At 59.9% G+C, this 12,538-nt stretch overlaps 1 protein-coding gene across 2 annotated transcripts in view; it reads left to right on the forward strand.

Annotated features, from left to right (window-relative positions):
* Positions 1–2,928: 2,928 nt before the first annotated feature.
* Positions 2,929–12,538, forward strand: part of ANOS1 (anosmin 1) — a 118,367-nt gene continuing 108,757 nt past the window's right edge. The window contains exon 1 of one of the 2 annotated variants that reach the window (XM_056113781.1): positions 2,929–3,200. In XM_056113781.1, coding sequence (XP_055969756.1) covers positions 3,015–3,200 — 186 coding nt within the window. In that variant the 5' untranslated portion in view covers positions 2,929–3,014. The remainder of the gene's footprint in view (positions 3,201–12,538) is intronic. The other variant, XM_056113780.1, reaches the window with a different exon arrangement.

Raw genomic sequence — 12,538 nt, forward strand, 5'->3', positions numbered from 1 at the left:
ATCACCTTCGTGCTCACCTGCAGACGTGGCGGGAGAGAGGGCAGGAGGGAAGAGCCCACGGCCCGTGGCTCTTCCTTCTCGTGCTCCTGGCTTCTCGGTTCCTTTTCTTCTCCGGGATGTCTGGGGAGATGGGGCTGGAGCACACTTTTGGAGGAGCAGACTGAGGGACGCTCTGCCCCGACATTGGGGCGCCCTCACGGGGGACTGTGCAGGGGGTGGGCTGGGTCCCTGCTGCCACTGCTGCGTCCCACCAGGGCTTTCTCAGACGTGAATTTCTGCTTCTGAGAAAACACGCCAGTTCATCGCATCATCAGTCAAAGACAGTGGCCCTGGAGTAAGACTCCATATGTGACACCCTCCGTCTCCTTCCTGGGCCCCATAAGCCTCGGTAACGCCCTGACTGTAGGGGTTAGCAGAGGCACCAAGTTATGTGTGTGTGTGCGCACGCGCGCGCATTTCCCCTAGTTCTGGAGAGCCAGGTGCCCATCTGTCCTCTGAAAAAGACAGCTCAGAGGCCAGTTATGGGCCTTCTTGTTTTCCAGGATTGCCCAGAAGGCCGTAGAAAGACAGACTGCGTGTCTGGAAAGGGCCCAAGTGAGTCTGGCCGGAGACGGATGGAGGAAAAAGCAAGGAGGTCTGGGTGTTTATGACGAGACGGACGCATCCAAGCCCCAGGATCTGCCAAGGCACATCTTGGAGAAAGGGGCTTGGCTCGGAGGCTGCCACAGTTGGTACCCGAGCTCGCACTCCGATCCTGTGCTGTGGCTTTTCCGAACTCCAGTTGTTCCCTCACTTCCCACCTTTGGCCCTCGAGATGCCGGAACCCCGATGGGGACAGCTCACAGGCTGGGAGGGTGCTTGGTGCGTGAGAGGCAGCATTTGCTTCCCGGCCCCAGTCACCTCCTGCTCCTCGGAGCACTGTCAGGAGCCATCCCCGAGCACTGAGCCCTGCAGTCATGAGCACAGTCAAGCCACGGAAACGAACACTGAGAGCCCAGTGTCCTGCCACAGAGAGACTGAATCCGGCTCTCTGAGAGTGGGTGCCGGGCTCGGCTCTTTATAAGGCCCCCAGAGGTTCCTAGTGACCTCAGGTGGGGAGGATGGTGGACGAGGGGGAGAGGCAGGAGCAGCGGGATCTGGAGGGGTGTTCCGCCTGTGAAGAGACTTGCCCTGCGTGTCCCTGCGGTGGCCTTAGCAGGCTGGACCCTGGGCGCAGCTGTGCTGTGCTGGACAGGCGTCCATGCGGGGCCTTGTCCTTGCCCTCCCGAGTGACCGTCTTCCCTGCGCTATACTGAATTTTCTCTCCAGACGGATCTGGACCCTGTGGTCCTAGGTGGCTTTGAGGGAAGACCCTAAGCCCCTGGGTGCCAGCTGCCTGGCCACTTCCCTCCGGTGAGTTTGGGCTGAGGTCTCTAGCGCCCGGGGAGCGTGAGGGACCCGACATGGGCACAGGCCAGTCTTCCTGGCTCCAGCGCCAGCGTCAGAGCGCAGGCGACAGCCGGCTACGGGCCACTGACTGCTCTGCTATTGCTAAAACCTTGGCCTGTGAGGGCCACTCTGCAGGGCCGTGAAAAGGAAGAATGGGCCAGGGGCGCTGAGAGGGTGTCTGTGGAGAAGAGCCGGGTCCCCATTGCCAGGGTCTTCATAGGTGCACCACGAGCTGTCCCCGGGCGTTTCACCTGGGCTCTCTCTGCCACCTGGAAGGCGGGCTCTCTGCTGCTTGGTTACTAAACCCGGTTCTTCACGCAAGCAAAATGAGGGTGCTTGGGGTGGGATGCGGGAATGTGCACCGCGAGGAGGGGGGAACCCCGCCATGCAGGGAAGGGTGTGATAGCCTCACTCTGCCCAATAGCATGATGAGATAGTAAAGGTGACTGCGGGGGTGGGCGGCTTCTGTCCCTTCCCTGTCCCCTTTCTAACTCTGACAGGGCCCCTGAGAGGACGCAGCCTCGGGAGATACCGCCCCGAGTGGCAGACGATCGTGCTCAGAAGCCTGTCTTGCCCACACGCGCCCTTGGGGGCTCACGCCCTAGGTCTGAGGTTCTGGGGTTCCGGTGCTGTCCTGCCACGGGAAGATCTGCAGAAGGGGCTGGCTGACCCCTGAAGCCACAGCAGCGGCCTCCCGTGGTCATCGGGACTGTGGTGATGGGCCTCCAGTGGGGGCCCCGTCACACCCCCATGCTGACACCCTTCCTCCCTTGCGCTTGGGCCTGCTCAGCCTCGCCTGGGCCAGGGCAGGAGCATCCGGGCCGTCTACATTGGGCTCGATGATTGGCTCCCGGGGATGCACTGCGGGGCTCGTGCCTGGAGAGCACCATTGCGGGTGGGCTGGGGAGGCCGCTGTGTGTGAGAAAGGCCTCGGTGGGCTGGTCACCGTCTCCTGTCTTCTTCCGTGCGCTCTGTGGTCCGGAGGAGCGCTCTGCAGAAGGAAGGTGAGGACGCGGATGGCCACACCTGGGAGGCTGCTCTGGCGAGGGTGTGCGCCCGCCTTTGCAGACGCTGCCTGGGGGAAGGGTCGCTTCCAGGGGAAACTGAGGCAGAGGGGAAGGTGGCAGAGGGCTGGGGTGCAGGGAAAGAGAAGGGAGGAGGACGGGGAGCAGAGGTGAAGTCAGACCCCAGACCCCGTGACTTCTTGGACCAGGCGGGAGGGAAGGTGTGAGGGGCGGGAATGGGGCTCCCCTGGGTCCCCTCCAGCTGGGCTCACACCTGACTCTACCCTGACGGTGCCGTGGGCGCGGCCGGGAAGGCGCGGGCGCGAGGAGCCTGCGTGCGGAGACCCGGGGTCCGCGAGGGGGGCTGGGGGCGTCGCCCGGCCCGCCCGGCTCGCGCCGCCCCTTGGACGCGCCCGCCCTGTAGCTCGGGCCGCCGGCAGCCAATGGGGCGGCCGCCTGCGCCTCGGCCCGGCCCGTCGAGGGCGCGCGGGGAGGCGGGGCGCGCGCGGGGCCCGGGACTCGCGCGGTCCAACTTTGCAGCCGAGTCGCGGCGGCCGCAGCGCGGAGCGGGGACCCGCAGCCATGGTGGCCGCGGCGCCCGGCGCCTCCCTGACCCTCTGCCTCTGGCTGGCGGCCTGCGGGGGCGGCCTGGCCGCGGGCCCCGGCGCGGTGCGGCGGCCGGACGAGTCGCTGGGGGCCGGGGGCGTGCAGCGCGCGCGCTGCGCCTCCAGGTGCCTGAGCCTGCACCTCACGCGCATCCCCGCCCAGGTACGCGGTCCCGCGCCCCAAACTCCCTGCCGGCTCCCCCGGGTCTGGGGGCGGACGGGGCGGGGGCGAGGAGCCGTCCTAGCAACCCCTGCCGCGCCCCCCTCCTGGAGATGCCCGGGCGCGTTCCGAGCTCCCTTCTTCCCGGGAGGAGACGCGGTGGGAACTTCCCGGGCGCGGCGGGAGCGTCGGTGACTTTCCCGCGGCTGGAGCGCGCGGGGCGCCTTGGCGGAGCGAGTCCCGCGATCCCCGGACCCCCCGGCCCCCGCGCGCTCGTCGCAGGTGGCGGCGCCCACACCTTGCTCTGGTCCCGGAGCGCGGGCTGCCTCGGCCCCTGGCCCCGTGGGCGCGTCCTGGAGCGGGTGTCGCTGGCGGCCGAGCGTCCGGGGCCCCAAGACCGCGCGCCCTGCTGGGGTCTTGGAGTTGCGCGTGGCTGGGGGTGGGTGCGCAGGGTCGAAGCTGAGCGGGCCGAGGGACCCCCCGCAGTGGCCTCAGCGCCTGGTGCGGTGCCTGCGCAAGGCGGGGAACCCCCAGAGTGGGCCCCTGGCTTTTGCCGTCGCCCCCCCCCCCCCCCGCGGCCCCAGGGTGGGCCCCTGGCTTTTGCTGTCGCCCCCTACGGCGCCTCTCCTTTGCGCGCTCCTCCTCCGAAAGCGGCGTGTTGGTGGCTGCCTTGTTCCTGCCCTCACCTGCTCTAAGCCCCAACTTCTCACCCTGGGGAACCGCCAAGCGCCAAGGACCCCCTGATGGGGCGCCCACTTCCCACCAAGTCCTTCGGGATAAATTGGGTGTGCCTCCCGCACGGGGAGCGAGGGGGCACTTCCCTGGTCTCCAGGCAGGGCAGCGCTTGGTGGGGGCGCATCTCCCTGGCCCTGTTCCTGGCCTCCTACCCATTCTTGCCTGCCTCCCCCGGAGGCCCCGTGGCCCCGCTGGCCGGCCAGGGAGGCTCCGCGAAGTTTGCCTGTGTGCGCTTCTGTTTGTTCTTGAGAAGCCTGGCGTGGCATGCGGCTGGAGTTGGCAGCTCTCCGTGTCTGTCTGCCCCACCCTGGGCTCCAGGGAGAGGACTCAGGGAGCTTGTCCTCCTGGGCTGGCTGGGCACCTGGGTGAAGGCTCTCTCAGGTTTCAGCTGCAAGGCCCCCCCCCCCCACACACCTACACACACACACACACACACACACACACACACACTGCTAGGTGGCCCACCCGCCCCCAACCAGAGCTGAAGCATCTTTGCACCCCCCCCCCCCTTTTTTTCTATTGAATTGTCAGCTGTTGTAATTTATTTGTTTTACAGTTTCTGCGGGCTAAAGCAGGAGTTTAGACCAAGCCAATTTCCGTGAAAGCCTTTTCTTGTGGTCTCTTGGCATGATTTCTCTTCTGAAGACAAACTGCTGAGGGAACCCGCCTTGCCAGACAACCCTGATTACATTTTAATTAGCTGGAGGTGAAGCGCACTGCAAATTGCTCAGTTAGGACTTAATAACTTGCTCGGGGTTCCCCCCCTTTTGTTTTTGTTTTTGCAGTGAATTGCGCAGTCCTTCCTGGGGGTTTATTCTGACCTAGTGATTTCTGTCTGACATATCCAAATGTCTGCGGGGATTAAGGCTTCTTTGGGATTGGTAAAGACAGCCAGCCCTGAGCTCTCCCTATCAAAATCTCCCGCCCCCTGATCCTCCCGCTTTCTAAATAATTGGAAGGAACGTGGCGGCCTGGCGCTGCAGCCAAGTCCTTACCCGCAGGTGGTATTGATTAGCGGTGTTGCTGGAAACCTCGGGGAGAGCCGGGAGGTCACCCGCCCCACCCACCAGCTTGTGCAAATAAGCCCTCCCCAGAGCTGCTCTTGGAGCAGGTGCCCTGTGCCCGCCGGGGGGCCCTCCTTGGGTGTAGCCACAGCTGCTGCTTGGAGGCAGGGCCCAGGGTTCTCCCGCTGCGTGGGGCCGCAGGGTGGACCTGGCAGGCTGTGGGCAGCAAGCAGCCAGCCGGGGATTCTCAGCGAGGACCAACGCAGGCTTCCTGGCCGGTGAGCACAGCAGGGCCAGGTCTTGCCCAGGAAGGAGCCCCCAGACGCGTTCTCTCTGTTGCATGCACTGCAGGCGAGGCCTGGGGGTCACACGGCCCCTTCATCCCTGCACGGTTCCAACCGCGGCACCTGTCATCCAGACTACAGGTGCCAGGATTATGGGGGCAGGGGGTGGCGCCTGGCATAGGCCCTGGTGAGAGAGCTCCCGGAGTTCCGTCCTGTTTCAGGCTCACGTGACCTTAGCTTCTGCTAACGGCCCTGGTTGAGGCCGTTGTCCAGGAGCAGGCGAGGTCAGGAGGCACTGTCCTCAGCAGAAAGCATTACCTGGAGGAGTGGGCCTGGGAGGCGAAGGTGGAGCACACGGTGAGCATGGCAGGCAGTGAGCAGATGATTGGTAGAGCAGGAGGTGGGTGTGGCACACGGTGGGCGTGGCTTGTGGTGAGTGGGGCATGTGTGGGCTGCAGATGATTGGTGGGGCCAGAAGGCGGGTATGGAATATGGTGAGTGGAACCTGTGTGGAACTGCTGGTGATTGGCGGAGCCGATAATGGGACGGCAGATGGTGGATGTGGCAGGTGATTGGTTGGGGAGAAGGTGTGGTGGCAGTGGTAGGCGGGGCAGTCAGGTGCTGGATTTGATTGGTGGAGTAGGTGATGGGCGGGGCTTGTGGTGGGCCAGCAGATGGTGGATGTAGTGGATGATTGGTTGGGCAGAATCTAGGCGTGGCAATGCAGGCGGGCCATTCAGGTGTTGGATTTGATTGGTGGAGCAGGTGATAGGCGGGGCTTGTGGTGGGTGGGCAAATGGTGGATGGGGCAGATGATTGGTTGGGCAGAATCTAGGTGTGGCAATGGCAGGCGGGGCAGTCAGGTGTTGGATTTGATTGGTGGAGCAGATGATGGGCGGGGCTTAAGGTGGACAGGCGAATGGTGGATGGGGAAGATGATTGGTTGGGCAGAATCTAGGTGTGGCAGTGGCAGGCGGGGCAGTCAGGTGCTGGATTTGATTGGTGGAGTAGGTGATGGGCGGGGCTTGTGATGGGCCAGCAGATGGTGGATGTAGTGGATGATTGGTTGGGCAGAATCTAGGCGTGGCAATGGCAGGCGGGGCAGTCAGGTGTTGGATTTGATTGGTGGAGCAGATGATGGGCGGGGCTTAAGGTGGACAGGCGAATGGTGGATGGGGAAGATGATTGGTTGGGCAGAATCTAGGTGTGGCAGTGGCAGGCGGGGCAGTCAGGTGTTGGATTTGTTTGGTGAAGCAGGTGATGGGCGGGGCTTGTGGTGGGTGGGCAAATGTTGGATGGGGCAGGTGATTGGTTGGGTAGAAGGTGGGTAAGGCAATGGTAGGCGGGGCAGGCAGATGCTGGATTCGATTGGTGGAACAGTGAATGGGCGGGGTAGATAGTGGGTGGGCAGATGACTGGGTGGATGGATGGGCAGAATGGGTGTAGCAATGGAAGGCGGGGCAGGCTGATGCCGGCTGGACCCGGTGGTGGACAGGCCAGGTGAAGGCAGGGCAGGCCATGGGCCTGACTGGCTTGGCACTTCTGAGTTATCATTGTGCGTCCGGCTAGCCTGGGTCGGTCCCGAACTTTCTGCTGTCATGGACACAGTGGAGGTGTGGACACTCCCATGCTGTGGACAGCGACCAGCAGGCCCGAGGGACACAGAGCTGCAAGAGGGCAGGCGGGGCCTTGGCTGGCTCACAGGGGTGGCATTCCCCACGTTGGGTCCTGTGGGATGGGGCAGAGTTGTTCCCGCCGTGAGAATGTCCTGGGCTTCTGAAATGACCCCCGGATCTCAGTGCCCCCATTTAGGCCTGTCACATAGCCGGAAAGAAATGAGAGCACGTGTATTTGCCTCACCCCCTTTTTGGTATATTTTCCCAATTTTCGGCCATCCCCAGGGGTACAGCAATTCTTGGCTCTGTGCTCAGGAGTGACCCCTGGTGAGGTTCTAGGGGCCATATGGGGCGCAGGGAATTGAACCTAGGTTGTTTGCATGCAAAGCCAGTGCCTTCACCCCTGTACTATCTCTCTGACCCTTTATTTGACTCATCTCTCATTTATTTCTGTGACTTTTCAGCTTGGGAGCACTGTGCAGACCTTAGGGGCTTGAATGGGAAGCAGGAGGACCACCCCCGGCTGTGCTTTGGGGGACCCCCAGGGGTCCACGGTTGGAAACCAGCCCCACCAGTAGCCTCCCTAGCACCAACAGGTTTTGTGAAAGAAGGGAAACAGACACGCTTTTCTCTTCCCGCTTTCCCATTGAGCCCTTTGGCCGGGCCATGGCGTTTTCACCACACTCTGCAGACGCTTTTCTGATTTAAGAGAAATTTATGGCGAACAACCATAAATTTGGCTGCCCTGCCTATGCCCTGCAGTATGGCTGCGGCACAGACGTCTCTCTGCTGTGCCCACCGCCCACATCCCCCAAGCTGCACGCCTGGCCTGTCCCCCAGCGAGCCTGGGACTGCTGCAGAGACGGGAACCCGGCAGGCCTGGGAAGTGGAGGAAGGAGGCAGAGCTGCCCCATCCTACTCCAATGGTCAGTGGGCCATGCCCAGCAGTCATCCCGCTCAGATGCTTTGAGGGGTGCGTGGGGTCCTCCACAGGCCCTGCTGGCCATGTGTGTGCCACTTCCAGCGACAGGACCCTGTATGTCTGCCAGCGGCTGCAGGGATTGATATTCTGCTTTGTTCATTTGTGGGTGCTGTGTGCGTGTGCATGTGTGTGTGTGTGTGTGTGTGTGTGTGTGTGCATCTTTTTATTTTATTGATTTGGTTTTGGGGCCACATTGGGCAGTGCTCAGGGCTTGGAATGTATGGGGTGCTGGAGGTCAAACCCAGGTCAGCTGCATGCAAGACAAGTGCCCCATTTGCTGTACTCTCCCTCCCGCGCCCAGGAGTCTTTCTTCGCCTCACATTAAGCTTCAAAAAGAGAAGGAGAGGTGCTGGAGTGATAGCACAGTGAGTAGGGCATTTGCCTTGCGCTGGGTTCAATTCCCAGCATCCCATTGGTCCTCTAAGCACCGCCAGTAGTAATTCCTGAGTGCATGAGCCAGGAGTAACCCCTGAGTATCTCTGAGTGTTACCCAAAAAGCAGAAGAGAGAGAGAGGAGAGTAGGATGCTGAGCAGAAGTCAGTGCTCTGTGTTGTCAGGAATGTTAACTTGTACTGAGAGTGACTCTCTCTCTCTCTCCCCCCCACTCACCCTCGCTTACTGGGATGTGCATCCTTATACTGAGAGCGACTCTCTCTCTCTCTCTCTCGTGCTTACTGGGATGTGCATTCTTATACTGAGAGCAACTCTTTCCCTCTCTCTCTTTCTCACTGGAATGTGTGTCCTTGTACTGAGAGCAACACGCACACACACTCTCACTTACTGAGATGTGCATCTTTGAACTGAGAGTGACTCTCTCTCTGTATTACTGGGATGTGCGCGTCCTTGTACTGAGAGTAACTCTCTCTCACTTTCTTTCTCTCACTTTCTCTCTTTCTCTCTTGCTTACTGGGATGTGCCTCTTTGCACTGAGAGCGACTCTCTCTCTCTCTCACTTACTGTAATGTGCATCTTTGTATGGAGACCGACTCTGTCTCTGTCTCTCTGTCTCTGTCTCTCTTTCTCTCTTGCTTACGGGGATGTGCGTCTTTGTACTAGAGTGACTCTCTCTTGTGCTTATTGGGATGCGGATCCCGGAGACATCTCTGCCACCCATCCCCCTTCTTGTGCTCCAGGCCCGGATGATGGTACAGGATGGAGTCAGAGCTGTCAGTGGGACGACAGCGGCCTAAATCTCCTGCTGCCTGCGTTCGGTCGTCTCAGGCCGTTTCCCCACTCCAGGGAGGTCGATGGCAATGGTCAGGCGAAGAAAGGAAATGAGGGCCAGGCTGGTTGGTCTTAGCAGCAGTTTATTACATGGAAGAAGTGTATGTCATGGAGACCCCAGGATCTCTCAAGCACGTGCTCCCTTTTTCTCTCAGCTTCTGTCCTCAGCCCCATCTTCCCAGGTTCTCTAATGCATGTGTTCCCCCGAGAGCCCTGAAATCTCCCCTATAAAGATCATGGTCCCTCTAAGGGTGCACTACAGTGATGTCATCAAAAGGAGTTACAGAAAGAACAATGAGATGACAGAACATACATTGCTTCTATACATCTGCAGGCCAGTAATCTTGGCCTCACCTTACACAAGCTGCAGGCACTTGGAGAGCATATTGAAGACCAGCCTGCTAGAGCTTGGAATCTACATCTCAAAGACTAGCCTGCCTCTTACAGGAAGGTTTCTGTGAGAGGAGGGAAGCTGCCTCTCCACAGTAAGGAATCTGTGAGATAAGGGAAGTTGCCTCTTACTGACTGAAGGCAGATGAAGGGGAGAAATGCTCAGTCTCATCCAAGCTAGTCAGGACACATGGGAAGGCTGCTTCTAGGACAGATCTCATTTAGCAGATCAGCCCACACTAGGAACAGGATTCCCTGGGTGTGTTTATCTTCTCCCTGTCTGACCAACATATAATATTAATTGTCTGCCTGTATCTATACAAAAAGGACATTGCATTAAACTATTCAAAAGACATAAGGAGAGGAGAAAGGCAATATTAACTTGCAGTGCAAGTTCAGTGTCCTAGAAGGATGAGACCTTACAAATTGGTTGGGGAAGAGAGCATAGAAGTGGTTACAAAGTAATGGGAGTGACTTGGGAGCACTGTGATGGGTGCAACCTGATAAACCTAAGCTCCTTGTACTCCAACAGTCAGAAGAATGATTCCACACCTCACGGGCCCCAGAGTCTGCTCTGGACCTGCGTCTCCTCTGAGGATGTGCCAGAGAACGGGGTCTGCAGAGCCGGTCATGAGTGGGGTGAATGCAAGAGAGAGAAGGTGCCTCTGCCGGCATTGAGGCGCTGCGTGGACAGGGGGCTAGGGGGTGGCATGCTCCACAGGCAGCTGGCTCCAGAGTGCTCTGCTGAGAGCACAGCCAGAGGGGACATTTGTCACCATCTCAAGCAGGGGGCCAGGCTCCTTTAGGTAGCCCTCAGGGATCAGAGACCCCCCAGCACTCACTGGAAGATGTTTGTTTTGGCAAGGAGAGCAGTAAGCTGGTGATTAGCTCACTGCTCTGAGAGCCAGCCTCTCCTCTGGGAAAAAGTCAACAAACAATTAGTGACTCCCAGCCCTCAAAGCAGCCCCGGGCTGTCAGGCTCTGGGCAGAGTCCTTGTGGGTTTTTATTGGAGGGTGAGGGGGGAGATGGGGTATCTAGTTGTGCTCAAGGCTGCAGGGTCAGTGCCTGCACCACAGGGGGATGCTCCTTCCTGCTCAGCCCCTGCGTTGCAGTCTGCAGGGCACTTTGTGCTGGGCGCCCTTGCTGGCAGGGTCCCTCCTGCAGGGAGCCTGTGGGTACTGGTTGCTGGGTCTGTGCTGGCGCAGACGGCCTCGCTGCTAAGGAGTTTGGTCTGGACCCTTGGGCTGCCCCAGCAGGGAACATCTTCACAGGTCTATTCTGGGGGCCAGCTGGCAGTGGTCGGGAACATGCAGGGACGGGCACGCTCAGGTGTCCTGCGAGTGAGCTGTGCATTCCATGGTCCCCACCCTCTGCTTTCCTGGCTGTCAGAGCTTACCTGGGGCTAGGACCCACAGCCTGTCTGCCTGGACGTACACCCAGTATTTAAGAAGCATGTCAGGAGAAACGTTTGGTGGCTGGTGTGTTTTTATATGCCTTTAGAAGCTAGATATGTGGACATATGTATATATATTTACTTGTACAGGTGCATAAAATAGAAATACACAGCATTTTAGTGTATATAGTAAAAAGAACTTATGTATTAAAACTCATATAACTTTATATTATCTGTCCCACTCCCAGTCAGAGGTGGATCCCTGGGAAATAGCCACGCGGCTTTCCTGGCTCATTGCTGCCCACGTCACAGCTCCTCCGTGCTGGCTCAGGGCTGGGATAGAGTCCACACAGTGGGGGCTAGGATCGAGTCCACACAGCGGGTTTGGGATCGAGTCCACGCGGTGGGGGGCTGGGATCAATCCAGGCTCTGGGACTGGGTCTGAGTCAGTGGTTTGGGATCTCAGCCCCTGCGGCTTCTCGGTGCAGGAATTGTGCCCTCGGGTTGAGGATCCTGGGGACTCCGTGAGAGCCAGAGTATTCCAGCCTCCAGCACGTGCACGCTGCAAAACTGCCCTCTGTGGCGGGTCTCCAGAGGCTCCTGGTGGAAATGATCCCTTTCCCGTTGTCCCAGGGGCTCCCGACAGCACCCCTAGAAGCTGCCCAAATGAGTTCAGATGCAGCCTCTCCTGCCCCCTCCACTGGGCCTCAGAAGCCCCCTCCTCCGGAGTTTGACGGGGTGAACTGAATGCCAGGGGCCCATGAGCTGGTCCCGGGGTGGATGGAATCCGTGGTCCGTGGGGGCTGGCAGGCTGACGCACACTCTCCACCTACTGCCCTCCTGGGCCTTCAGAGCACGCATGGGGCTGACGGTGATGTTTCTCTCTGAGACATCAGGAAGCCTCGGTCCTGGTTAGGAGACGGCACTCGCGGAGGCCAGCTCTGTGTGTTTGAGTCCCGATGTTTATGCCAAAGGCGTCTCTCGCTACTGAGGCTGAGAGGAAGTAGCGAGACCCTCTGGGTTTGGAGGCAAGGACACTAGTGGGGGCCGGGGCTCAGGCTACTCTTCACCCTGGAGGTCTGCCGGGGAACACCTGCAAGGAACTGAAATGGGGAGAGAAGCTCTCATGTCTCGGCATTATCCTCGGTTTGTTTTTTTCCCCTCTTGGTTTTGGAGCCACACCTGGCAGTGCTCAGGGCTGACTCCTGGCTCTGTGCTCAGGGATCACCCCTGGCAGGGCTGGGAGGACCCTACACAGAGCCGGGGATCAAACCCGAGTCAGTGCAAGGCCAGCGCCCTCCCCACTGCACTATCGTATCTCTCCGGCCCTAGATCCTTGACCAAGAAACTCCTGCTCATACATCAGTGCTCCTTGGCCTTTTCCCGACCCTGAGCCCATTCTGACCTTGTTTCCTTGCTGGGCCTGCCGCCTCCTACTGAGTGACCCCTGCTTCAGTCCCCCGTCTGGCACGATTTCCACCTGTGAGCTCCTTGGCACATCCCGGGGTCAATGGGGGCCCGGATGTGCCCTGGCCGTGACAGGGGAACCCCATCCACGCGCCCCAGGCGTCCTCCTTCTCTGAATCTCCGTCGATCTCGGCACAGATGTCCTGGCTCGTTCCCTTTGACTTGGGTGGTTGCTTGGTTTTCAGGGATTGCGCTGGACAGGGCTCAGGGCTTCCTGCTGGGCCTGTGCTCAGGGGTCCCTCCTG

This window comes from Sorex fumeus, unplaced genomic scaffold (assembly GCF_029834395.1).
Source record: "Sorex fumeus unplaced genomic scaffold, SorFum_2.1 ptg000023l, whole genome shotgun sequence".
NCBI lineage: Eukaryota > Metazoa > Chordata > Mammalia > Eulipotyphla > Soricidae > Sorex > Sorex fumeus.